The sequence below is a fragment of the Pezoporus occidentalis genome, unplaced genomic scaffold, assembly GCF_034315485.1.
Source record: "Pezoporus occidentalis ecotype Australia unplaced genomic scaffold, CSIRO_AGI_Poc_V1 ctg71, whole genome shotgun sequence".
Lineage (NCBI taxonomy): Eukaryota > Metazoa > Chordata > Aves > Psittaciformes > Psittacidae > Pezoporus > Pezoporus occidentalis.
Genome location: NW_026916062.1, coordinates 1356133 through 1379425, shown reverse-complemented (window position 1 = coordinate 1379425; position 23293 = coordinate 1356133). Strand labels below are relative to the sequence as shown.

At 40.3% G+C, this 23293-nt stretch overlaps 2 protein-coding genes across 8 annotated transcripts in view; both read right to left on the bottom strand.

Annotated features, from left to right (window-relative positions):
• Positions 1-23293, bottom strand: part of LIMCH1 (LIM and calponin homology domains 1) — a 180248-nt gene that overhangs the window by 34717 nt on the left and 122238 nt on the right. For 3 of the 7 annotated variants that reach the window (XM_062642447.1, XM_062642448.1, XM_062642451.1), the window contains 11 exons: positions 20049-20339; positions 18529-18783; positions 16890-17234; positions 15856-16179; positions 15062-15295; positions 13825-14073; positions 12857-12892; positions 9084-9210; positions 5401-5555; positions 4796-5198; positions 857-1078 (listed from right to left, as the gene is read on the bottom strand). In XM_062642447.1, the coding sequence (XP_062498431.1) occupies positions 857-1078; positions 4796-5198; positions 5401-5555; positions 9084-9210; positions 12857-12892; positions 13825-14073; positions 15062-15295; positions 15856-16179; positions 16890-17234; positions 18529-18783; positions 20049-20339 (2641 nt within the window). The remainder of the gene's footprint in view (positions 1-856; positions 1079-4795; positions 5199-5400; positions 5556-9083; positions 9211-12856; positions 12893-13824; positions 14074-15061; positions 15296-15855; positions 16180-16889; positions 17235-18528; positions 18784-20048; positions 20340-23293) is intronic. The other 4 variants (XM_062642452.1, XM_062642453.1, XM_062642449.1 and 1 more) reach the window with 3 other exon arrangements.
• Positions 1-23293, bottom strand: part of TMEM33 (transmembrane protein 33) — a 221824-nt gene that overhangs the window by 141242 nt on the left and 57289 nt on the right. The window lies entirely within an intron of this gene.

Below are 23293 nucleotides of genomic sequence, written 5' to 3'. Positions count from 1 at the left end.
GCCTACTCCCTGTTACCTATCTGGTCAATGCTTGGATGAAATCTGAGATGAAAGCAAAAAATTATTATACTCCAACTCTCACCACATCTCCGATTCTGTTTGTGTTAGACAGAAAAGAATAGTGAGAATTCCCTATCCTGCAGCTTGTTTGCAGTACAGTGCTTATTTCTTGTTTTGTTTTTGCTATCTACTTTTATTACGGTTTTGTAGCATCTAGATTCCTGCTGTGATATGCTCTAATTTTCTTCCTGCCTTTTTCTCTGGGGAGGAGGGGGAGAAACAGATGAAAAGGTAAAATTAATTTGTTTCTTTGATAAGGCAGTTAAGAAGCACATTGGCTCCTCTGAGCATTTCAACAGATTATCCCCTTTTCCAATATTTCTGAGAGAGAAAAATGAATGCTCAAAACTGCCAGCACGTCCACATCCTCTTCTTTGAAAATGGAAAACTGAGACTAATTGTAATGGCTTGCACAGTCCAACTATGTTGCTGATCTAATCAGCTAACATCAGGAGAAGTGCTGAATAAATCTGCACAATAGCTGGGACACACAGTTGATTTCTCCCTGGCCCAGCACATTTAAAGCATGCTTATCAGCTGCATGACATCTGAAAAAAAAGAGACACTGGCTGCAAAAGGTCCTCTGAATCTTCCCCTCCCATTTCTATACCCACATCCCAAAGGAAGAAGCTTTTAATTTACAAAGGATTTTGTTGGGTTTTTTTCCTGATCTGGGCACACCCTCTTGAAATAAAGCAAACATAAGCACTTGGGTTTCATTAGTTAGTGACTAAATATGTTATGAGACAGAAAACTGGCAGAGAAAGTAAGGCTGGTTTGTTCGTGTTGGTCTTACTGTTGGCTCTTTGTGCACACTCTGAGTGGCAGAACTCTGTAAACTGAGCTCAACACTTGTGGGGTCCTTCTTCAACTCTACCGGCGGCCTGTCCCCTCTGGCTACTCCGTCAAATTTCAGAGATCTGCTTGGCGAAGGAGTAAATATTACTGTTGTGCACTCTTTATCCTTCTCTTCCACGCCGTTAAAATTCTCTCCATTCATGCTGACTTTTCCATCTACCTGCAGAATACAATTAAATAAATATGCTGAGGCAACTAGCATTCAAAGGAATGTAGGAAATTAGGACTTCAACATGATATTAGATTTGTTAACACAGTCTGTGCCATCACTTAAGGATGGAGCCAAGCACACTTATTTAACTGCCCAAGACAGAAGAAAGCCCTGTTTCAGGGGTGGTGATGTATAAATAAAATACAGACAGAAGGTAATAATTTTTCTGGATTCTCTGGTTTCCCACATTTTGTTTTCCCAGTAACATACAAAAAGCTTTTGTGTGCATTACAGACCAACAGATTTTAAAATTTTAGAGAAATTTTAGACAAAAATGTCTGGGTTTTGCATTGCCACATGCAAAACAAAGCAAGTTCTTGAGGACTAATTATGTTGATGAACTGCTGTGTACCCCTGACGACCTCACCACAGTATTAGTAGACCATGCTTTCTGAAGCACTGTCATGAGAACTTTGAAGGGTCAGGAGCTGCAGAGTTCATCCCTTTCTTTCTTTACTGTTCACAATAGGGAAGCAAGGAACCAACAAATAAACCTGGGCATTCAACTTTCTCCATGAGACAATAAAATAAATAGCTGCTTTCCCAGAAACTGATGTCATGCAGTCTCCATGAAAAGGGGAGTGCAGGAACAGTTTACCTACTTTGTTCTCAGGGTCAAGCTAGCTCCTTGGTGGGCATATGTTACTCCTAAGGAGCCCTCAAGCAAGGAAGAAAATACAAGAAAAGCTCTAGTTTCATCCTCTGCACTGACACAGTTTCCTCTTGGGATTTTAATACTTCATAATTATGTTCTGAATAGAGGTGGCACGTGAAGACTTCCTTCAATTTGAAGGACTGTATACATGAAAAAAGTCTGGCTACAAAGAACTCACAAGCCATTGACCATGAGAGGGCCCAGCTGGAGAGAGACCAGGCGAGGACCAGGTATCAGTAACACCGTATTATTGCTGCCTAGCTACAGCACACGTTTACAGGCTTATCAGCAGGGGTGAGTTCTCAATATATTTGAAGGAAGGCTTTGCTCTGGGCACAGAGACCCTTCCTTGCAAAATAATCACTACAGGAGACAAAGCAAAGGTGAGGGAGTAAATATGGTCAGACTCTTCACTGCTAATCACTGGACTTTGGGAGAATAATGGCACAGATCAGTGATTTCTTAAAAAGCTATGTGGGATACATATGGTGATCAGTCATTTCAGGTTTCTCCACAGGCACTGCCTAAACAAAAAACACATGTAAAAACAAGCTCAGAGGTAAGCCATTCCATGGAAACTTTTCACTTACTTCGCCGTTACTGACAACTGATGCAACAAGTGTCAAAACTGCTTTATTGAACTGAAACACTGTTTAAAAAAACAAAGTTCTTTCCATCTCATCCTCCCTGTCCCACTCCCTATTTCACCATTTACTTATCTTTAGTACTTTACTTCTTGAGTAAACAGCTTGGATACCTCAAATGCACTCCAACTTAGTATATGCCTAAGTGCTAAGCTGAGGGCAACCTCCTCCCACTGACTTCTTGTATAAGTGCATCCAGAGGTCTGCTCTCTGTCTGAGCCTGATTAACTAAGAGGCTATCTTGGAGGTAGTGGGCATCCTCAGTTCTGACAGAAGTGCAGGGAGGTGATGGCAGTTAGCACCTCGTGCAATCAGCTCCCAGGCAGAGGAAAGTGGTTTCACCTCCTCTGACCGTTTTCCAGACAAAAAGGTTCCCTCCCTTTCCTCACTGCCATCATCCACTCAACACAGCACCATTCTTAGGGTTTAATTTCCAAACACAAGTGTGAGCAGACACTGAGCTCTGTGCCTGTGTGCTAGATTATCTACTAGAGAGGCAGGTCATAAAAGATCTCAGAAATAAAATAGCCAGGAAAACACTGTAAGGCTGCACCATCAATTTTAGTGTCTCTGTTTAGACTAACACATTTCTCTATTTATATTACGGAGGAAAACCAAATGTTTGAATGATCAGGACAGATGCCCTGGCTGCACAGTTAAACAAACATACTCCTTTCCTTCTGATCTGGAGCAAGTCAGCACATTGTCACCAGATCCAAGAATCATCAACATACTGTGTTTCAAGGGAAAACAACACTACAGCTACATGTGCTAGTGAATGATTCCTACTGAGACAAATCACATTATTCCACACTGAGCAAACAAGATCAAGGCAGACTTTTAGTGGTGGTTCGTGGGGGGTAGAAGCATCCATCACACGGTCTTGACTATAAATGCATTAAGTGAAGATGATACACACACAGATCCTGGTCTTCTGAGGAAGAAGTGGCACGGATCAAAAAAAAAACCAAAACCCCAAAGATCCATGATTCACTGATGTTTAAAATGTAAACTCTATGGGGATACTAGCAGAGGTATATGAGAAATCAGAATTGCCAGTTTCACATTTCAACTAGGAAACATGGGTACGTAAGAGCTGGGGCAGACTTCAGGAAACTGGACATCTCAACATGCTTCTTCACTATCTATACAAAGTTTACTTATTTTTTTAATAAGTAAACAACTTGAATATACATGGTAGTGATGCCGCTGAGACATCAGCAGGGCTACAGGGACCCTTGCATGCCACTAGCAAAGTATCAGATAGCAGTTGCAGACAGAAGGGTCCCCAGCTCTAACAGCGGGGGGGTGACCATGCCAGTAGGCTTTGCACTGCTTGCAAGGCTACAGTGAGACTCGTGGAAGCTCCACTATTGGTACAGGCATTGTGAGCAGCAGATATTTTTCACACTTGTTCTTTCTAACATATCCCAGTTCTTTGCTTTCTCTAGCATTGATTCAGTATTTTACTCCCATTCTGCACACTCAGTACAAAGATATATGCCTCAGGTTTCATATCCAGTTTCAGTCTCTTCTATCCACTTTGCTAACAAATCTCATAGCTGGCTCTTTATTCCAGGCAGCCCTGCTTTTGTCCAAGCTCTCTTACTTCTTTTATTCCCATTATCTTTGTGCAGTTCTTGCAACCCAATGTAGTCACTCCCCATCTCGCATCAGCAATCCCCAGTTACACGCTGCCCCAGTACCAATCTGTTTCCCTAAACCTGCATGGACAGTTTATATCCTCTCTTTATGCCAGTGAAGCAGCTTTCCCCATTCATTGCTGGTTAAGACAGAAAGACATTGCTTAGGACAGAAAGTATCATTGGGCAAGCTTGACTCTGAAGGAGCAGGGGCTCTTCATACTGCCTACATGCACATGCAGTGTTTCAAAGGCTTATGATTTAGCTGAATGGGATGGACTTGTTTGGGTACATCAAAAATCAGGCACCTAACACAAAAGCCAGTTCAGTTCTTGCTCCAAAAGTCAGGGCCTGCACACTCCCTGCCCCTTCCCTTTTGTTTAAAAACAGGAAAAAAAAAACATAAAAGCATACTCTTTCCTAACTTCCTTCTCAGAAAACACCTTGCTTTTTTCTTAGCGGACCCCCTTTCCCCAGACAAATTTAGCCTGAAGAAAAATGATCAGCAGAAATATTCATGTCTGAAAAGAAAAAGTTTCTAAGAAGGTTGGTAACCAAGAAGAGACTACTAGACTGGGTAGCACAGAGCAAGAAGCTGGGTTTTACAATATCAGAAAGCTGCAAACATTTTCTAATCAATTGCGCTAAACATTTATACATTCACATGATTTAGTCAGCATCTCCTTGCCTCCTGATTCACTCTGGGAAGTGCAACGTATCCTACCTTAAAGTTCTTTAACACTTCCTGTGTATTTTTGGGCTGTGAGTAAGGCTTGGGTGTCAGCATAGGCACAGACTTGGAAACAATGCTTTTGCTGGGAGACGTGCTGCCCATCAAACTGCTGGGCTCTAGTTCAGTGGTGGGAACAATGGTTGCTTCAATGGTGGCAGTAAATTTTGGAGCAGGCAGTGACTGTTGCCTTAAATATCTCAGAGGATTTTGGTCTTTCAGTGGGGAGTTTGGCTCCACTGAATGGCTTCTTTCCAGAATTTTTGGCATCTGCAAACGCTCAAGGACAGCTTCACTGATAGTGAATCTTTCAATGTACTGCTGCAGGATGCTCTCAGCCTCCTCCTGTGACTTTGCATTCTTGTATGCCTCATGAAGCTCCCGCTCTCTTCTCTCTCTGCAAGGGCAACAACACAAGAGAGACCGTCACATTAAAATTAATACTAAAAATCACCCTTATTGCCTCTGCTCCAGCAACATCGTTCCCTCTCCCTCTCCCTCACCCCAGGCCTGCAGGCATGGCTGCACACAGTTATCTATCACCCACGGAGCACAAAGCATTTCCAGACTTGCCACTGCACTCCAGTAAAAGAACGTACTTCTCTTCCACAATTTCTCGGTAGGTTTTGATGCTTTTTCTGCGCTCATTCGCTCCATCTCCAGACAATAACCTTTCCATTTTCTTTCTTTCAGCTTCTTTTTTTATTAAATCCTGTGAAGCACTCCTTCGACGACTCTTCCACCGAGCCAGGTCCTGTGAGAGAAGGAAAACCTGAATGCAGAGCTGCAAATAGCTAAACACTGGTCACAGAAACCAATGAACCTGGTGAGCTGCTTTGCAATGCTTGTTCCTCACTGTGGGCCAGGCTCCCATCACCTGCAGGCAGCAATGTTTTATTTTGAAGAGAAAAAGAGATTATACCCTAAAATGAAGATGTTGCCTGATTTTTCTTCTAACAGCAGGATCCAATAAGGATTTTGTAGCTCCACTGGTATATTTTGGTTTTGGCTTTTCAGAAGCATTCTAGGTAATGATACCAGGAGATTTGGCCTAAAACAGCCACTCAGAATGCTTGGGCCAAAACTTGGGACAAACCTTCCATGAAGATGAAGTAGAAAAATTACATTTGGGGAAGAATTTTAATAATCATATGTATGGGAGGCAGAAGTTCAGTGGAGGAAGGGACATCATTTCACCATGAACTACAGCAACACTGATAGCTTGCCTTGGAGAGATGACAGTCCCATACTTCGTCCATCCTATCAGCTAAATACATGCAAGCATGGTTGACTCAGTGGAGCATCCAAACTTTAATTCTTCCTCATGGGCACCCTCCAATATTTCAGATCCAGATCTGAGCAACATACCCTGGAGGTATTTAAAAGACATCTAGATGTGGCACTTAGGAAATGGTTTAGTGGTGGACTTGGCAGTGCTACCTTAATGGTTGGTGTCCTGGGTTCAGCAGTAGCAGTCTTTTTTTTCCCCTTCTTGGTAGCTGGTGCAGTGCAGTGTTTTGACTTTCGGCCTGGGAACAGAGCTGATAGCGATGTTTTGGTTTGGCCAAGGACTTTGTGAGCCTCATGCTCTGCCAGGGAGGAGGGGAAGCCAGGAGGAAGCAGAGACAGGACACCTGACCCAAACTGACCAAAGAGGTATTCCATACCACAGCACGTCATGCCCAGGATGCAACTGGGAGTTAGCTGGAAGGGCTGGGAGTCTGCAGGGTTGGAGGAGGTATGGGTCGGTGCTTGGTTGGGCTGAGGGGGGCGAGTTATCGGTTGGCTGGTGCTGAGGTGTTGTATTCTCTTCTCTTGTTATTTCCTTTATCATTGTTATTATTGGTGGTAGCAGTAGTGATTTGTGTTATACCTTAGTTACTAAACTGTTCTTATCTCAACCCGTGGGAGTTGCATTCTTTTCGATTCTCCTCTCTGTCCCTCTGGGAGCAGGGGGAGGGCAAGAAAGGGGGGGGAGTGAGTGAATGAGTTACCTGACTGGGTTTAAACCACGACAGGATGACCTTAAAGGTCTTTTTCAATCTAAACAATTCTATGATTTTATGACTAAAGTGGTTCACACCTGGTGGTGTGAGACATGACAGAGCATAAAGTCTATGGTTTGTAACCAGTTATATAGATATGCCCTTGCTGAAGTAATGATCTTACTCTTTTTGGAATCTGCCTGCCCAAAATTGTCCAGAATATCCACTGATTCTGGTTCTTTACCTCTCTGACACACAACCAGCCTGACACTAAAAACCTGAGAGTCAGATACCTGTTACAGGCACCTATGTCTTGCGTCCTGCTTGGGTTATGAATTCACAGGTCCTGGAGGGTCCTGGAGGGTACAGAGACAAGATCTTTTTCACAGTATAACTATTACAGTAAAGAAGTCTCCTAAGCTGTGCCATGTCTTTGTAGCCAACTAGTAAAGGAGCAAAATTTTACGTGTAAAAAGTAATCTCTGCAGAACTTTTGCAAAGAAAAATAACATCCCAGGAAACTGCAAGGGCAGATTTGTCATTAAGTTTAGGAGATCAGGAGATTAGTATAAAGATTATATTTCATGTACTCTAACAAATTCTGGTTTTAATAAAAAACAGAGACTCTGTACACGTACTCCATTCAAAAGCTAATTAATTAATGACATGGTTTTCCAAATACTTTAATTGCATTTTTATTGGTAAACAGCAGAAGGTACTGCAAGCATAACTTCTTTTATTAAAACCCGGAACAAACCTTGTCACTTTTAATTTATCTTAAAACCACAAATTATTGACATTACACTCAAGGGAATGCTCATTATTTCTTCACATGACCTACATATATCAGTCTATAATCCCCTTCTTGAAATATAGGCCTTTCATTTTCCTCAGTTACTAATTATTCTCATTGAAGTACCAGAGCATTTTTTTATTCAGCTACTCCCACTATTGCCTATTGTTTAGAAATTAGTTTTTCATTAGTAATTTTCATAACTTAAGCCCATCTTCTCTTTTTGTAATTAAAAACCAGGCATGTTTATCTTTTCCAGCTCTGATGCTTTAGAATAACAATAATTAAAAAAAAAGCCATGAAACTGTTAATTGTTGACAAATTTACAGCATGAGCATATAAAAAATATCAGACCATGAATGTGGTGTAGTCTCCATAAAGCCCTCTGAATGCCAAGGACATTCCAGTAAGGGCATTTTTAGCACCTCTTCAGAACTTTTAGTTCAGCGTAGAAGGTGCTGAAGGCCTGGAAAACTTACACACTTTAGCTCAGAGGATTTTTAGTTCAACAGCAAAGAGCTCTCAAACCTCTTGAATGCCTTTGCATTCATTCTTATCTCTGCTGGGAAATTATGGCTTCCCACACAGACAGACCTCTCAGCTTAAGTCCTTCATTGTTATACTACAAAAAGTTATTTTTCAGTTGTATACACTGTTCTTTTTTTTGTTTTTCTTTGAATTTTCTACCAAAAACCTGAGATGTTTCACAGTGGCTGTCCTTATAACAGGAAATGTACTAGCTCCTTGAAAAGATGTGGGTTTGGGTTTTAATTTTTGTTTGTTGGTGTTTTGTTTTTTTTTTAATTAAAAAACTATGCCCCAAATTCCCCATTTACAGTAAGTCTTTAGAAATGAACAGGGCTGATACTAAAACTCCTGATACTAATTTATCTGCAAATCATGCTTTTCTGTCCTTGCTGATTTGCTAAATATAATGCCAAATACCAGGACAGCTTAAAAAAATACACTGAGTAAAGAGGGTTTAGAAAGGTCTTGTAACCCAAGCAGGGTGTAACTAACTTAAAAGGTAATTTGCTTTTTGGACAACATGGAAAATGTTAGCATTTTCTGTATTTACGCAAATTTATTAAAGCCAAGTCCACTGTCTTGCTTAGTCTTGTATGTTGTAATTTTGGGCATTTACTAGTGAGAAAGTTAGAGGAGTCAGTTGTTAGAGAAGCTAGAAAAAGTTATAGTCTAAAAGTTAAGAGAAGTCAGCAGTTAGAAGCTGTTCTGCTTCCATTTTTACCTCACCACAGTTTAATTTCTTTTTTGATTTTTAAAGCAAAATAGCACGTGCACAACCTGAGGCACCAGAGACCCTGTATTCTGTAATTTACATCAAATTATGGACTTTTATGCATTTAGCAACAATCCACTGGGGAAGAGGGACATTGTTCCTGAGTATTTTCACACTAGAGAATAACTGTAGATTTAGCAGGTTGTACTTTTCTGCCTAGCTAGCTGGCCTCAATGGCCATTGCAGATGATGTGGTGTACTCACATCTTGCCATCTGGTCTCGTCCTCTTTCAGCTGGTTGTTTATGTTCTGCAGTTTCTCATGGCGAGCTTTGCTATGAGGCTGAGTCACAGCTTCGTCTTCACATCTCATGTCAAACATGCTCATACTCCTAAACAAGGGGGAAATAAGAAGTGCAGCATTACTTAGAGGCTTATATTCCTTTGGCGTGTTAGAGCTAAAGCCACATGAGGGTGCTACAGCAGAATCAGACACCTGCACCATTATGAAGCTCCCAAAAGCAGCAGTCCCATAGAATGACCAGTTAGCATCTCTATGGCTCCCACACAGTACTTCAGGTATTATACTCCTCAACTTTCTCTTGGTTTTGTTAGTTGACTGCAACTTTGCCTCTCACTAAGACGCATTACTAACATTACACCTCCATCAATTAATAATTCTATTCAGAGCAGAGTTCAGAACATTTAACTTTCTTAAGATCTTTTTCCCAGCGAGCTTTCGAGACCCCTCCAATTAACACTGCAGACAGAAGTTTCAGTGTAAAAAAAATCAGTGTAAAACAAGAGCAGCTTGAGAAGCACATTACAGGCAGCATGACTGGCTAAATGCTGTTGCTACAAAATCAGGGAGAGCTTGCCCAGAGAAGTACATGCAGCATGCATGGTACTTCCTCCTCTCCCCTCCCTGCCTCAAAGAAACTCAATGCTATCAGCACCAAATTCTTAATACAACTAAACTAATTATGAAAAGCTGATGTTCAAAACAAAACGGTTTCCTTCTACATACTTTATTTCTGTCCCTGACCTTTGAAGAGCTAAAGAAAATAAAGGTCATGGTTTAATATTATACATCCATTCATACTATATAAAGAACTTCACACAAAAATAACTTACTCACTACTTCCCCCCCCCCCCCTTATTAGTAAAGCATGACCTAAGTTGTGCCACTAAAAGCAAAAGGCAAATAAAAGAGCCATGCAGTTTCACATGAAGTGATTTCACAGCAGTCTTCAAATGATCATCTGTAGCTTTAGGTGAATCAATGAGCCAACTAGCAGGAGAAGCACGCAATGAAGATAAAATTGTAGGTGACTGTGTCCACAGTAATCAAAGTGAAGAGACATAGAAAGCTGTGCATATTTAGCCAACATCTGTATTCAGGCAAAGATGGGAATGAACCACTCAAGGGAAAACAGAAAGGTATGGAGAGTGGATGGAAAAGGACATGCACAGATCCCACCCTGTTTGTAGGTATTCACTCAGAAATGAAGGACAGCATACACATCCTATTGCCTTTAACAGTGAGGTTAGCATACCACCATGCTTCACCCCTCAAATAGAGTGCTGAGGGTGTATATTAATCTGGCTTTCTCTATGGGTAGTTTAAGAGTTGCATTGTTAAGGACTAGATTGGAGCACTCCTAAATAATGGAACCTAAAGAAATTACAACTTTTGTTGTTTTTAAAACTAAAGGCATATCACCTACTAAGGAATATTTAAATATCAGTCATATTTTGCAAGCTGGTGAGGTAAGTTGGGAGATGAACAGCTTGTAACAAAGTCACCCTTAAAGGGTTGATTCCAGTTTAAGAGCCTATAAAACTCACACTAAGAAAAGCCTTTAGTGTTAAGTATTTGCCAGCTTGTGCCTACTGGGTCAAAATGATTGTGTAGCTCCTTACTTGTACCCCTCCCTCGCAGAATCACAGAACAGTTTGGGTTGGAAGGGACCTTAATGATCATCTAGTTCCAACCCTCCTGCCATGTGCAGCGATACCATCTAGTAGAAGAAAACAGAAGGCTTGCAGTGGTGGTAGCTGGTTCTAGCAGAGTGCATGACTACACACCCTCTGCCACTGGGGACAGGAAAATAAAAATACTTTGTACCAAGAGTACCCCAATGTCCTAATGAAAAGCTAGTATTTATTCCCTGCGTTCACTCAGGTCTCTCAGGGTGCACAGAGACAGCAAAACCAACGATTTTATAGCTATTAACAATACAACAAAAAAAGTACTCTGGAAAAGGCTTCAGCCTATGTCAGGAATCAAACTATACACTACAACCCCATGTGCACCTTCTACTGTAGCTGTCACCAGAATTCAACCCCACCTTTTCAGGAGATTGGAATATGGCTAATAAGCAGTAACACACTAAGTATTGCGTCTTCTGGACCTTGAGACAGACCAGGGCTGATGACAATATCCAGCATTCCCTAACCAGTGATGGGAACTTTGTCAGTCTAATATAGGGGTTTCTAGTTTTGCTGCTAGAAGAAACTGCACCTAGTCTAAGACTGAATTCAAGATATGAAGTTTTCAAAGGAGACTTAAGAAATAGTTTGGAACCATTTAAAATGTCAGTTCAATTTATTATTTCTACTTCAGGGCCAAATTTTATTAGATTCTTCTTAAGTATTTCATCTTCAGGAGGAAAAACACAATCTTACATTTGTAAGAACTTAAAAGACAGTTTAAGAAAATAGTTGCTCTGTAAAATGGCACATCTGGAAAGGATGATAATGAGGCTTGAACACTTTTGTTTTGTCTTTTAAAACAGAATCAGAATCAGTGTGGAATAAACAATATGATTTACTCATCTTTGCTACTCCCACATTATACCACCAAACCCCTTGCCATGCCTCTTTGAAGGCATCTCCATGCACCTTCTCTCATGTTTGCATTTAATACAGACATGCAAAAATGTGGAAAAACAAATGAACAAATCAATCAGGCAGGTAGGCTTTCTGAAATGGCAGGAAAGTCCCCCTTCTGAAGTGTAACACTTCTGTGTTGTTACGTTCTTTTAATCTCATCTCTTCATTTGACTGAACAGATTTCTGACGCTTGAAAACATTAACTCTGGTCAGAGGACACAGGCTTTGCTCAGTATTACAGATCTTGTAAAGAATATTCAGTCCATGATTCTAGCCTTTATCATTAGAGGAAAGGGTGACAAATTACATAGACAGTCTCTGTATATACTTGTTTCTATTTTGCGATTTAATCTGGGAGACAGAGAAGCTTCTGTTTCTGTGAACAGGAAGATATTAAGGACATTATTATATGGGTAGCTCCCAACAATTTCTTTGCTTCTAAATGCCCACACTTTGTAAGAATATCTAATACTTTCACAGAGCTTTCTAAATGACACTGCGTACTATTCTGAACTACAGTTTGCACACATGCACACACAACTAAAATGTTGGAGTGCAGTAAATGCCATAGTCCTTATGTAAAAAAGTAAAGCATCAAGGTGAAGAGCTTAAGAAAAAAATGAAGTTTGCACATCATGAAATTAAACCCAACCTGGAAGGGATTCAAAAGAAAATTTTTAAAAGACAATAAAGGAACAGCTAATGAAAAATTTTGCTGGTAATTATTCTGAAGATCACAATGGGTTTTATTTTACTTCAGGATTTCTTTTTTCTTCATGTATAGGCTATGCTTCATTTTTTAACTCAACACTGAGCCCAGATTCAACCCAACTGTCTTTACCCGTAGCTGATTAGAGGCAATGGAAATTCAGAAGAACAAAGAAAAAAACCAGGAAACAATACTTCAAGCAACAGCCGGACATTAGTGTTATGCTCATTTTCTATGTTTTTTTCTTTAATATTTTTAGCTGCAATGTAAGCCATATTGCATTCAATTTTTCAGTGCTTTTCTGAAAAATTTATTTGCTGAAGCACTGCAAAATAATAATGAGGCATCAACTGCATTTTAAATTAGTAGGAAGACGGGACAGCATGCAGTGTAAGTTGTTTAAAATAGAATCTTGTGGACACAAGACAACTTACTCTGCGTCATCAGACACAGCAGTTCTGGGGCCGAATCTACAAGACCAAATATAAAATTAGAGTGTTGATAAATACATTAAGCAGTAATTGCAACTAGATCCATACAATTTGGGTAACTGTCACTTGACCATCCAACCTGTATTAGTAAAGCTGGCAAAAAAAAAATCATACTGATCAGGAACTGTGTATTCAGCAAACAAGACTTACCTAATCACCTGAAGGTCAAACTATGTAAGAACACCACCCATCCCTCCCTGACCCTATACTAATGCCCCCATTATAAAAATCTGTCGAAGTATACCTAAAATGGGTGTAGAAAAGAGTTATTGGAAATAGATAATATATTAACATTTGCATTAAGTGCCACACATGCAATGAATGGAGACAAAACTTAACAGTTACATTCCACAGCACAGCTCAGAATCAGTATGGAAGACACAAATATTATAGGCAGAAAGCAAGACACAAGATTTCTTTTTTTGTTGTTGTTGCTGGGGTTCCTTTGGGGATGTGTGTGTATCTGAGCAAAGGTACTGGTAATGTACAAATCAGTGTCATTCACTTAAGTGACAGTCTTGTTTAGAGCCATGCAAACCACATATTTGTATCTGAGATCTATCATAAAAGAACATCAAGTACAAAAGTTGACACTGCAACATTTTCTAGTCACAGAGAAGCAAGATACACATCTCTAACTGATCAGAGTCCAGCTGAACCTCTGCTATTCATAAACCATTTTTGCAATTCAACGTATACTGTAATCAAATATTTCCTTTCAATTAACTTTCATTTCAATATTTCAAAAGAATATGCATTATACAACTATTCTGTTTGTTTCCAGAAAGTGTATTACTGACATACAGTATTTTAGTTTGGACTGAAAACACACCAGGCAATGCACAATCTGAATTCGGAAGTGTGCGCACAGGGGTGTACAAGCTGAGTGATTCACACCATAGAGAGCTCACGTTTGCAGGTGCTCATCCTTGGATGACAATGTTTCCATTTTGTTTTCCTCAGGAACCTCCTGAAGCTTAGGCATTTGACCAAGGTGGACTTCATTTAGGCTACCTTCACCCACTTGGGCAGTACAAATAGTCTCATCTTGTCCTGCAGGAGGGAGATTGTATTTTTCCTGCCCCTGCTGCTCTTCTTGTGCTGGTTGTGTTATAGGTTTTCCAGAGCTATTACTGCAGACTTGGGAACATTTTTCAGGCCTAAGTGAGCCAAAGGCAGCCGTGCAAAGAGATGTATTAAGCAACATTGGAAAAATCACATAATGAAAAGCATAACTGTAAGTTAACAAAAAAAAAAACAACCAACCAAAAAACAAGCAAAAATCAAACATACCCACAAACCCATATAGCTGATCGGTGACAAGCTATGTGAGGCAGGTGCAAAAAGTGTAATTTTAGTAGAGAGTCAAATGCTTGTACTTCTAATCCTCTAAGTCAGAAACATAAACTGTCCTGGTCACCTCCAATAGTTAAAGTATTAAGCACATATTTTAACTAAGCTATTAAACTTAAGGTCTTCTTAACACCAAACCACTGTTCAATTCTATGGTAGGTGACAGTTTTCCTTCTGGCTGAGCTATACACTAGTGTTTCACCTGTGCATGCACAAGCACATGGATGCCCGTCTCCTCATGTGCTTTGAAGAGGTTGATGAATAAGAACCTTTCCACTCCTGTTTCCATGTGGCTCAACCAGCCAACAACTGTTCTTGAAAGGCTTAAACTGCCAACTTCCCCACATAGCCTCACACATCTGAACAAAGGTGTTTTTCTAAACACTGAGCATTACCAGGAGGGATCTGAGTATTTCCTGTTTGGAAGCCACTGGCACCAGCTAAGCCACAGACAAGTACTTAACCTACCATATCCAGCACTTCTATTTCTAGCTAGAAACATTTGTAATTATTAGCTCACATTTAACCAGAAACCTCTGCAAGCGTAACACAATCTTGCTATCTATATCCACGTCCACATGCTGTTTGAATTTTGCATCTAGTACAGCTCTGTTCTGAGTCTTTACAGAGCTCTACCAAAAGGGCCACAAACCCTGCACTGCCTTTTTCTGGGCAGAAAGAGTTGGCACAGAATCTAGGCAAGCATGGAAAAAACTGCTGCTAGGCCAACAACTCTTCTAGATCAAGATCTTGCCAAACAGCCACAAAGGAAAGAGAGAAGCACAACTTTCTTACCTCGTAGTCTTCTTCTCAAGTTCTCTAGCTGTGCCCTGCTTATTCTCCTGTTTTGAAAATGGCATGGGAAGAAACTGCTTAACACTGGGCCCAGGCTGTTTTAGAAAAGCTCCAGTTCTTCTAGCCAGCATGTCATCTCTTTGTGGGTCTGGCAATTTCACTTTGTCTTCTGTTCCACCGCTCTGTAGCTGAAGGATTTCTAGCTGTTCTTGGCCCTCTTCTCGTGTGACAGTACTGCTCAGAGAGACAAGTGATACTGTTCCATGATAGTGCTCACCGGCACAGCCCAAAGGCAGCTGCTCAGGCAACATGGAGTACTGTTACTCAAAACACAGTTGCAGAGTGATGGACAGCTAGGCAGGCATCTTTAGCTACAGTGCAGGGAGTGAGGAAATTATGTCAAATGCCACACTTATGTAGGTGATTTGTTAGAAGTTGGGGATTGCGTAATAATGTATGTGAGGAATTATTCACCTCAAAGCTGGCATAAAAGTCTGGACAAAGCACCACAGATTGCAAAAGAAATCCCCCCAAAAGATGAAAGACTGTTTTCATGCTGAACAGTAATTAACAACTGAAGTACTTAAAAATTATGAGAGAAAACAGACTGTTTTATGTTCATAGGATACATTCTTGTAAGTAATTTCATAAAACAGAACACATGCCATGATGAATGAGTAAAACACATCTTTAAAAGCCGTGTGAAGAATGGAACAACATTGCTGACTGATCCAAGCTAACACCACACAAAAACCAGGCATGAAGCTCAGAGGGATCGGCTTCTGTTCTCTGACCTTTCTGCTTCCTGTGGAGTCTTCGAATCCTCCTCACGAGCTACTGCCGCCCCTTGCTGCTGCTGCAGCAGATGAGGAGCTACTGACAGGGGTGGGCAATGTATGGGAACTTGACTAGTGATACTCCTCTGAAAAGTTCCCATCCTTCTAACCAACATATCATCTCTCTCAATGTCTGGTAAATGCTTGTCGCATTCTTCCTCGGTGCTTTCTTGCTGTTTGCTCAAACAGCATGGGGTTTGTTTCTCAGAGGTGGTGTCAGAAGCTGGGACAGGTGATGGCATTCTCCTGCAAGAGTCATCTGTACTTGATTTGGCTACCTCACTAGTGATGAGATTGAGAAGAGGCATGAGATAGAAAAAACATTCTCAGATCAAATGAAAGGTAAGAAGAGGAGTCCTTCACCTCAGTTTGCAAATGTTTCATAAACACACAAACTTAACTGAATGAACTGCTTGCTAAAAGCATTCATTAAAAAAATCTTGCTACAGCCACAGACTAAGCGATTAAAGAAAAGCTAAAGAAATGTAAGCTCTGTTAATACGTTAACTTCCCAGAGTTGTAATTCTTCACCATATAAACGCCAGAAGCACAGAGCACTAATACACCCTGGTTTCAGCATTACATCTTCAAAAAGAAAGAAAATCCATTAGGTTTTAAGAAGGTATTTTCTGAACATCCGAAAGGCCAGCAAGCTGAACGATAAATTCCTAATGTGCTGGGAGCAGGCAGAGCAAAGCTGCTGGAATTCAAGAAGCAGGAAAAGTTTGAACAACAGCTCAGACTCAGACACTATTGATTTCACCGCCATCAGAAATTTTGAGGCAAGCTCTCAGAAGACCTTTGCAGAGCGTTGTTTTGCATAACCCTAAACATGTTAAGATACTGTGAAGGCACCAGATGACTTCTGAACAAGGCCGTGCACATAAACAGCTCTTAGGTCTGTGCTGCAGTCCACCCCCATGCAGATCAGCATCTGGCAAGAACAGGTCTCATTTCCAGCTCAGCAGCGCTTCATAAGCCACACCAAATACCTGAGCTCATTCTGCAGCTTAGATATTTCATCGTTGTTTTCAACAAACCCAAGACTGCCAACAGTGTTTGAAGGAGAGCTTTCAACAGCAGAATGACTCTCCACACCATCTTTCTTGCTTTCCTCTTCTGTTCTGTTCTTGGATGAAACTCTGCCAATAACGAGTTTGTCCCATTTCTGTTGATCAATCTCAGTCACTGGCCCAAAATGCACAAACTTCTGCTTGGGGCTGCCAGCCTTTTTATTTGCTCTGGCTTTGCGGACAGCAAAATCATCATGGTCTGCTTCTTTCACAGGGATTTCAGCTGGTGGCACAGTGTCACTGGGACGTTTGACATCTTCTTGACTAGTCAGAATGAGGAATAAAAGAATCCCCCCAACATGAGACCCCAAATAATGCAAATTCAATGCTCCTAAGGTTCTGAAGGGTTTTATTTTTCAAACTCAAGGACAGATACAAACAGCTGGGGCATACTGAGGCCTAAATGGCAGATAAAATCTGATAAAAATACTGCAGACCTGCTGGGAAAACTCTGGGAGCACATCCATGAAAGCTCTTCCTTAGGGGAAATAACATAGAACACAGCCCATTTCACTCAGTTCTTCATAACACAGCCATAGTTTCTTTATTTGTTCACATAGACCCAGGCCATGCATGATGTGGAGCTGCACAACACCAGTACTCCCACCCTGTCATAGCAGAGTTCCAGCAGAATGAGAGTACTAGCAAGGGCAAGTCACTCATCCTAAACCAAGGGGGCTGAATCTTGATTTTAATGAAACATCTCAAAAGTAAAGAAGAAACTTCTAAAATCTTTAAGACAAGACAATGACTGAGTTTTGATTGTATTAGAGCTAAAATTACACACAGTAACTGCATTTTTAGGAGAATGAACAGATGGCCACCTTTAATTGAAAAATGGCATGTGCCTAAATAGGAAGGCTAGGAGTTGATATCCTTTCCTACTGGAGTCACAAGTCACCTGCATACGTTATAGCCCATCTCCACAGGGAAACAGTTAAGAAGAAGGGCTTTATACTGGCTCCTTTCACAGAGGTTTGGTTTACAATAAGAGCACATCTACAACATACAACAAGGCTCCTGAAACCCCTGCTGCAGTGACAAACAGTGCTGGTGTATTTACTCAGCACTGGAGTACAAGGCCATGAAGATACATTAACTCAGGTCTCAAAAGCAGTATAGCCACATTAATGCAAGGAGATGCTGATCTTCAGGTAATACCCCTAAGTTATAATGTCTCAAGTCTTGAAGATTAGCAGCAGCATTGTGCTACTGAGTTAGTGGTGCCACTTGGACCTTTGTGCTGTTCAACTTCGAGCAGCTTCAAAGTGGGTTGAGCCACAAGGCAAGAGGGTCCTTTCTGACATGACATTCAGAGTGTCCACCAGGGAAGTAACTATGAAACTAGTATGGTGTTCTAAATGATAGATACACATTCATCTCATGATAGATAGCATCCCTATGCAGATTTTGGACTTCTCCTGAAAACTGAAATAGGTAAGGACTGGTTGTCATCAGGGCATTCTTCAAGTTTAAAACCACAAGCACACACATTGGATTGTGACAAACTAAACATGCTTCCCAAGGTGCCAATCCTGACCACAGGCAGAAACCATACCTGGGCTCCCCTGACAGTTTCAGTCTTTTCCAGGTCTTCAGATCTGCTTTTGTTATAGAGGCATTCACAAAAATTGCATCTTCTCGTAGCTGAGAAAGGGTGCTTTGGCATTTCTGTTCAGCCAAATCATGTCTTTCAGTATCAGGCTCTTTCACCTGCTGTTCCTCCCCTGACTCAGTCTTCTCAGTTTGCAGAAGTGGATTTTCTTTGCTTGTCACTATTTGCCTTACTGATGCCATGTGCACCCGTCTTCTTCTAATTTAATGCACATTCCAGTTCAGCAAGAAAGATATTTCAAAGAAGCAATGATACATCAGTGTCAATGTAAGAGATTCAGAGCACAAGAAGATAAAACTGAATTTGTAAGATTAGTTTTACATTAATTTTAGGAAATAAACATTTGAAGCTGAACTCTCCCATCTATGCTACCCTGCTCATGCACTGTTGAGACCACTTCTTAATCTGACTTCTATTCCTAGCAAGAAAAATCTTAATGTTATTACTGTAGCAAGCATTTCTGCAATAAGCTTTCTCTTAAATAGTAACAAATATCTCATTTTCATATTGTTAGCAAAGTGATTCAAGTTTTGCTCGCAAACATACTACAAAAGTTCTTTGATCTTAGAGTCATGTCATTAGCATTAGAATATTAAAATTTGGTTATGTGCTCTTCAGATGCTGTGCCAAACTAGTCATTAGAAAATGGTAATGTAATCAAATTCCAGCAACTGAAGGCACACATTGCATTACTGAAAAGAGCTACTAAATATTAAGAGAAGCTTTCTGAACGTATCAGTTATTACAGTCAAGGTCCACCCTAATGTATAGATAGTGTTTTTATCTAGGATCAGTCCTCTTTGCACAAATAGAACAAATATACTTGTTTCCTGAAGAACTGTGCCTAGTAGATACTTGTGTTCAGTGACTTCTTAAAGGTCGGTATCACTGAGCAGAAGAAAGAAGAGATTTTCTAGGCTGAAACCTTGTAACCCATTCTCTGCTGCCAAGAACAATGCTGTGTAAGAAACATTAGGACTATGCGCAGCTATGTGCAATTCAGTGCAGAAGAGCAGGCATACGTACTCAGTGCCTTAACTAAAGCCTTATCTAAATCTATGTTTTATGCAGAGTATTAGAAGGGCATTAGATTAGACAATGCATGCAAACATATGCATTGAAAATGCTCAGCAAAAGAGATGAGATGCAGAAATATAACTTCTAAGTTTATTCTCTGGTACTCAGGCTCATGACGTGTCTCATGAGCTTAGATAACAGAATTGTCTAGTGTCACATTAATGTGACAATTTATGTTCCTGGTCCTGATACTCTAGCAAAAACCATACAGTTAGTAATCTACATCTTTTTTATTTGTTCGTTTCACTTTATGGTAAAGCCTCTGCATTTATTTTACCCTCTATTTTTTTTTCTTTTTTGTAGCCAAAACAGCTTTTGTCCTACACAGCAATGAGCCATATGAAATTAAGCATTATAATAGAAAGAAAAAGACTATGAATGCACACCTTGCATGTTCCTGCTTTTCCACCTGCAATGGCTTTTTAGCATCTTCCAGTTTACCTTTATCTTTACTTGTATAAGATCCAATTAAAAAGGAGTCAAATGGAACTATGTGTTTGGGTTGATTCATTCTGGCTCTCCGGATGGCAAAGTCATCCTTTTCTAAATCAGGAATTCTGCTGGATGCTTCATCTTCTGAACCAGAATCCTTCCCTTGGTAACATGTCATGAAGGGGTTGTCCTTGCGAAGGATGATGTCTGGGATGTTTCCGTTGTCTTCGCATGTTGGCTTTTTACTAACACAGAGCAGAATTAAATAAAGCTCTTGATGCATCAGGGGAGGAGAGGGCAGTGGCAGCACGCATCTTCAGGTCATAAAACAAGCACAGTTATCATATACGCTCAAGGCTGCTGTTAGATTCGGCAAAGCCTTGCTATATATAAAACTTATCATATACAAGTAATAAATCAGCAAGGACTTCACACACAAAAAAATCAGCATTTAAGCTACAGCCAGAAGAACCAGTAAGAACTAGTTTACCATACTAGATGCAGTGAATGTAGTACTGTAAATGGCAGTATTAAACTTCTTGGACACTTCAAAGAAAGATATTTGATGCAGATACCTGATCCCTGGCCAACACTGATGATCCTAAAAGAGCAGAGATTTGTCACTTTTTCTTCTTAATGGCTCTGTTTTTTTAAAAAGAGCTGAGTAATAACTGAGGCTGCTTGCCCTAATATTCTTAACCGCTTTTCTTCTCACACACATCCATTCTTGATTCTTTCCCTAACTAACCTTCGCCTCCTCCCAGAATAAGCCCTGTATGCCAATGCTGACATACAGTAGCTACAGTGACAGCATCAGTACTCAATGATGCTGGCATGCTGCAACACACTGCCATCTGCTTTGGTCAGAAATGTGACTGATACCAACACAGCCTTGATGTTACTGAAGATTACAATAAAGACCCTTGACAGCTGGTGCCCAGAAAGATTAAGCTTATTTTAACTTGTAACAGTCAATACTCTTAAGCAAACTGAAAGGACAGATGGCAAGAGTTAGGCGACTCTCACATTTAAAAGTGAAAATTGCATTTCTTGATAATTTAGGAAGTTGGATATTAAGCAGTACACTGCTCCATGCAGTACTTTTGTAGGCTGCAAATATCTTGCATTTCCTTTCATATAGCACACCTTGCTATACCAAGAGAAATAGTAACACAAAAGATTAAGCAGACTGACATTAAGAAAGAAAATCTAAACAGCTCAGGGGTTGCATTGAGTTTCTATAATATCAAAAAAAAAGAAATGGTAGTGTTATAATTAGCTGGTTTTTAAAACATTTTAAAGCCCTGCAAGCCTGCTCTACACACCACTTATTTTGTGGCCTCAGCTGCCCTTTCAAAATACTGTTGAACACAGTTGCTGGAGATAGTTGTGGGGAAGATCAGCCTGGCTCAGGCTCAGAGGACAGAGCAGCAATATGAATCTGCCTGCCTTCACCTTGCTATGTTGCAATGCACAGGAACTCCAGTTAGCAATGTGGAGAGCTTGCTCTCAAACTAGCCAAAGGCAACTTCTTTCTTAGGTATCTCTGAAGGACTGAGATTTCATTTAAAGCAACAAACAACACTAGCCCATGGTGCTCCAAAGGGAACTGCTGTCCCTCTCCCTCATCGCATCTCTGTTCACAACAGCTTCAGAAACAGCTGGAATAGATGGCTTTGAGCTGCTTTGCATACACTCTCCATCAGCTAGGGTGGTCCAATTCCTTAGCCTTCACTTAGAACAACACTACAACAGTCTTCCATCACTTTCTTCCATAAAGGAATATGGTAATAAGTTTATTAAGCACGTTGACTCTTGTATACACCAATGACAACAGCCCTACAAGGTCATCTTCAGGTTCAAATTTCACTGTTGGACAGGTATATTACGTCACTCAATTCTAAACCGCAGGTTTTAAATACACAAGCATAATTTGCCCGAATCCAATTTGCTTTTTAAACCTGCACTACAGTAAATACAAGAATACCACCAGCGAAAGAGTCTGATTTTCCTTCATGGTGTCTTAAGACATCTTTCCTTCCCCCCTCCACCCCACTGGAAGAATATGAAAGCCTTAAAGAAAAAGCCAACACACTGTGCCTAATGTTTTAGGCACAAAGGAAAATAGCTATCTAAGTCATATATGCTGGGACGACTTCTCCCAGATAAGCCAGGGTACGTACAATTAACCTAGTTTTTCTCCCAGATAAGCCAGGGTATATATGATTAACTTATTTTTACTTCAATCAGACTTTACGACAGGTACCATCACCATTTTCTGAAATATAATAATCTGGAAATAATTTTCAGAAGCCTGGACATAAAGGGCATGTACAAAATAACACAACACTCCATTAAATTTTGTTTATATATACTTCTTAAATGAAAATCAATGACTATTTACTGAGCTGGTTAGGTTTGTTTATATGCTTAGTTTTTAAGAGCTATAACTAAGTGATTATTCAGTAAAAACTGCTGTATTTTTCAACCTCATGCCTGCCAATCCTACTGAAGCTTGAGAGCATCAAATGCAGCATTTCCAAGAAGGGTGGTTTTGGCAACAAAGAAATAGTGAGTTATAACACCCAAAAGAACAACTATGAGTTCACTGCAATAAAAAAAATTAAAAACTTTGAGCTTTTAGTATGTAACTAGACTTCAGCTATCAGTTTCTAGGTTAAGTATGTTTTCCATTCGTTTACATTTTGTTTTTAATGGAATCAGAGATTAGCTGTGATGTTTCGGGGTCTCCTGAATCAGTCTGTGATGTTCTCAAAAATGTTTTTTAAGGCAAATTTACCATAGAGATAGCAAAGACTGTGGATCTGAAGCCTGCAATGGACCAGAATTCCCAGCAGATTTGCAAGTTATTCTTGCACACCCAGCTCCAGCCCCTGCAGAAACAGCACCCGTGTCTACGCTGGTACAGAAGGTGTCAGACTGTGGGCATTTGCACTCCCTTTAGCAGGGTCTCATACAAGCCTGTGGATCCCTATACAGCATTTTAAAACAATAAAAGGGTTTTGCATGCTTATGCACTGTCAAGAATCCATGTCCCTTCTGCAACAAGCATGCAAAAAATGTTTGCTCACATTTCTCTCTTACATCCTCCTCTCCATTACCTATTACAACACACCTGATTATCCTCTTTTTAAGGAATCTCCATGTATATGATCCTTACCTTTCAGATACAACAGTG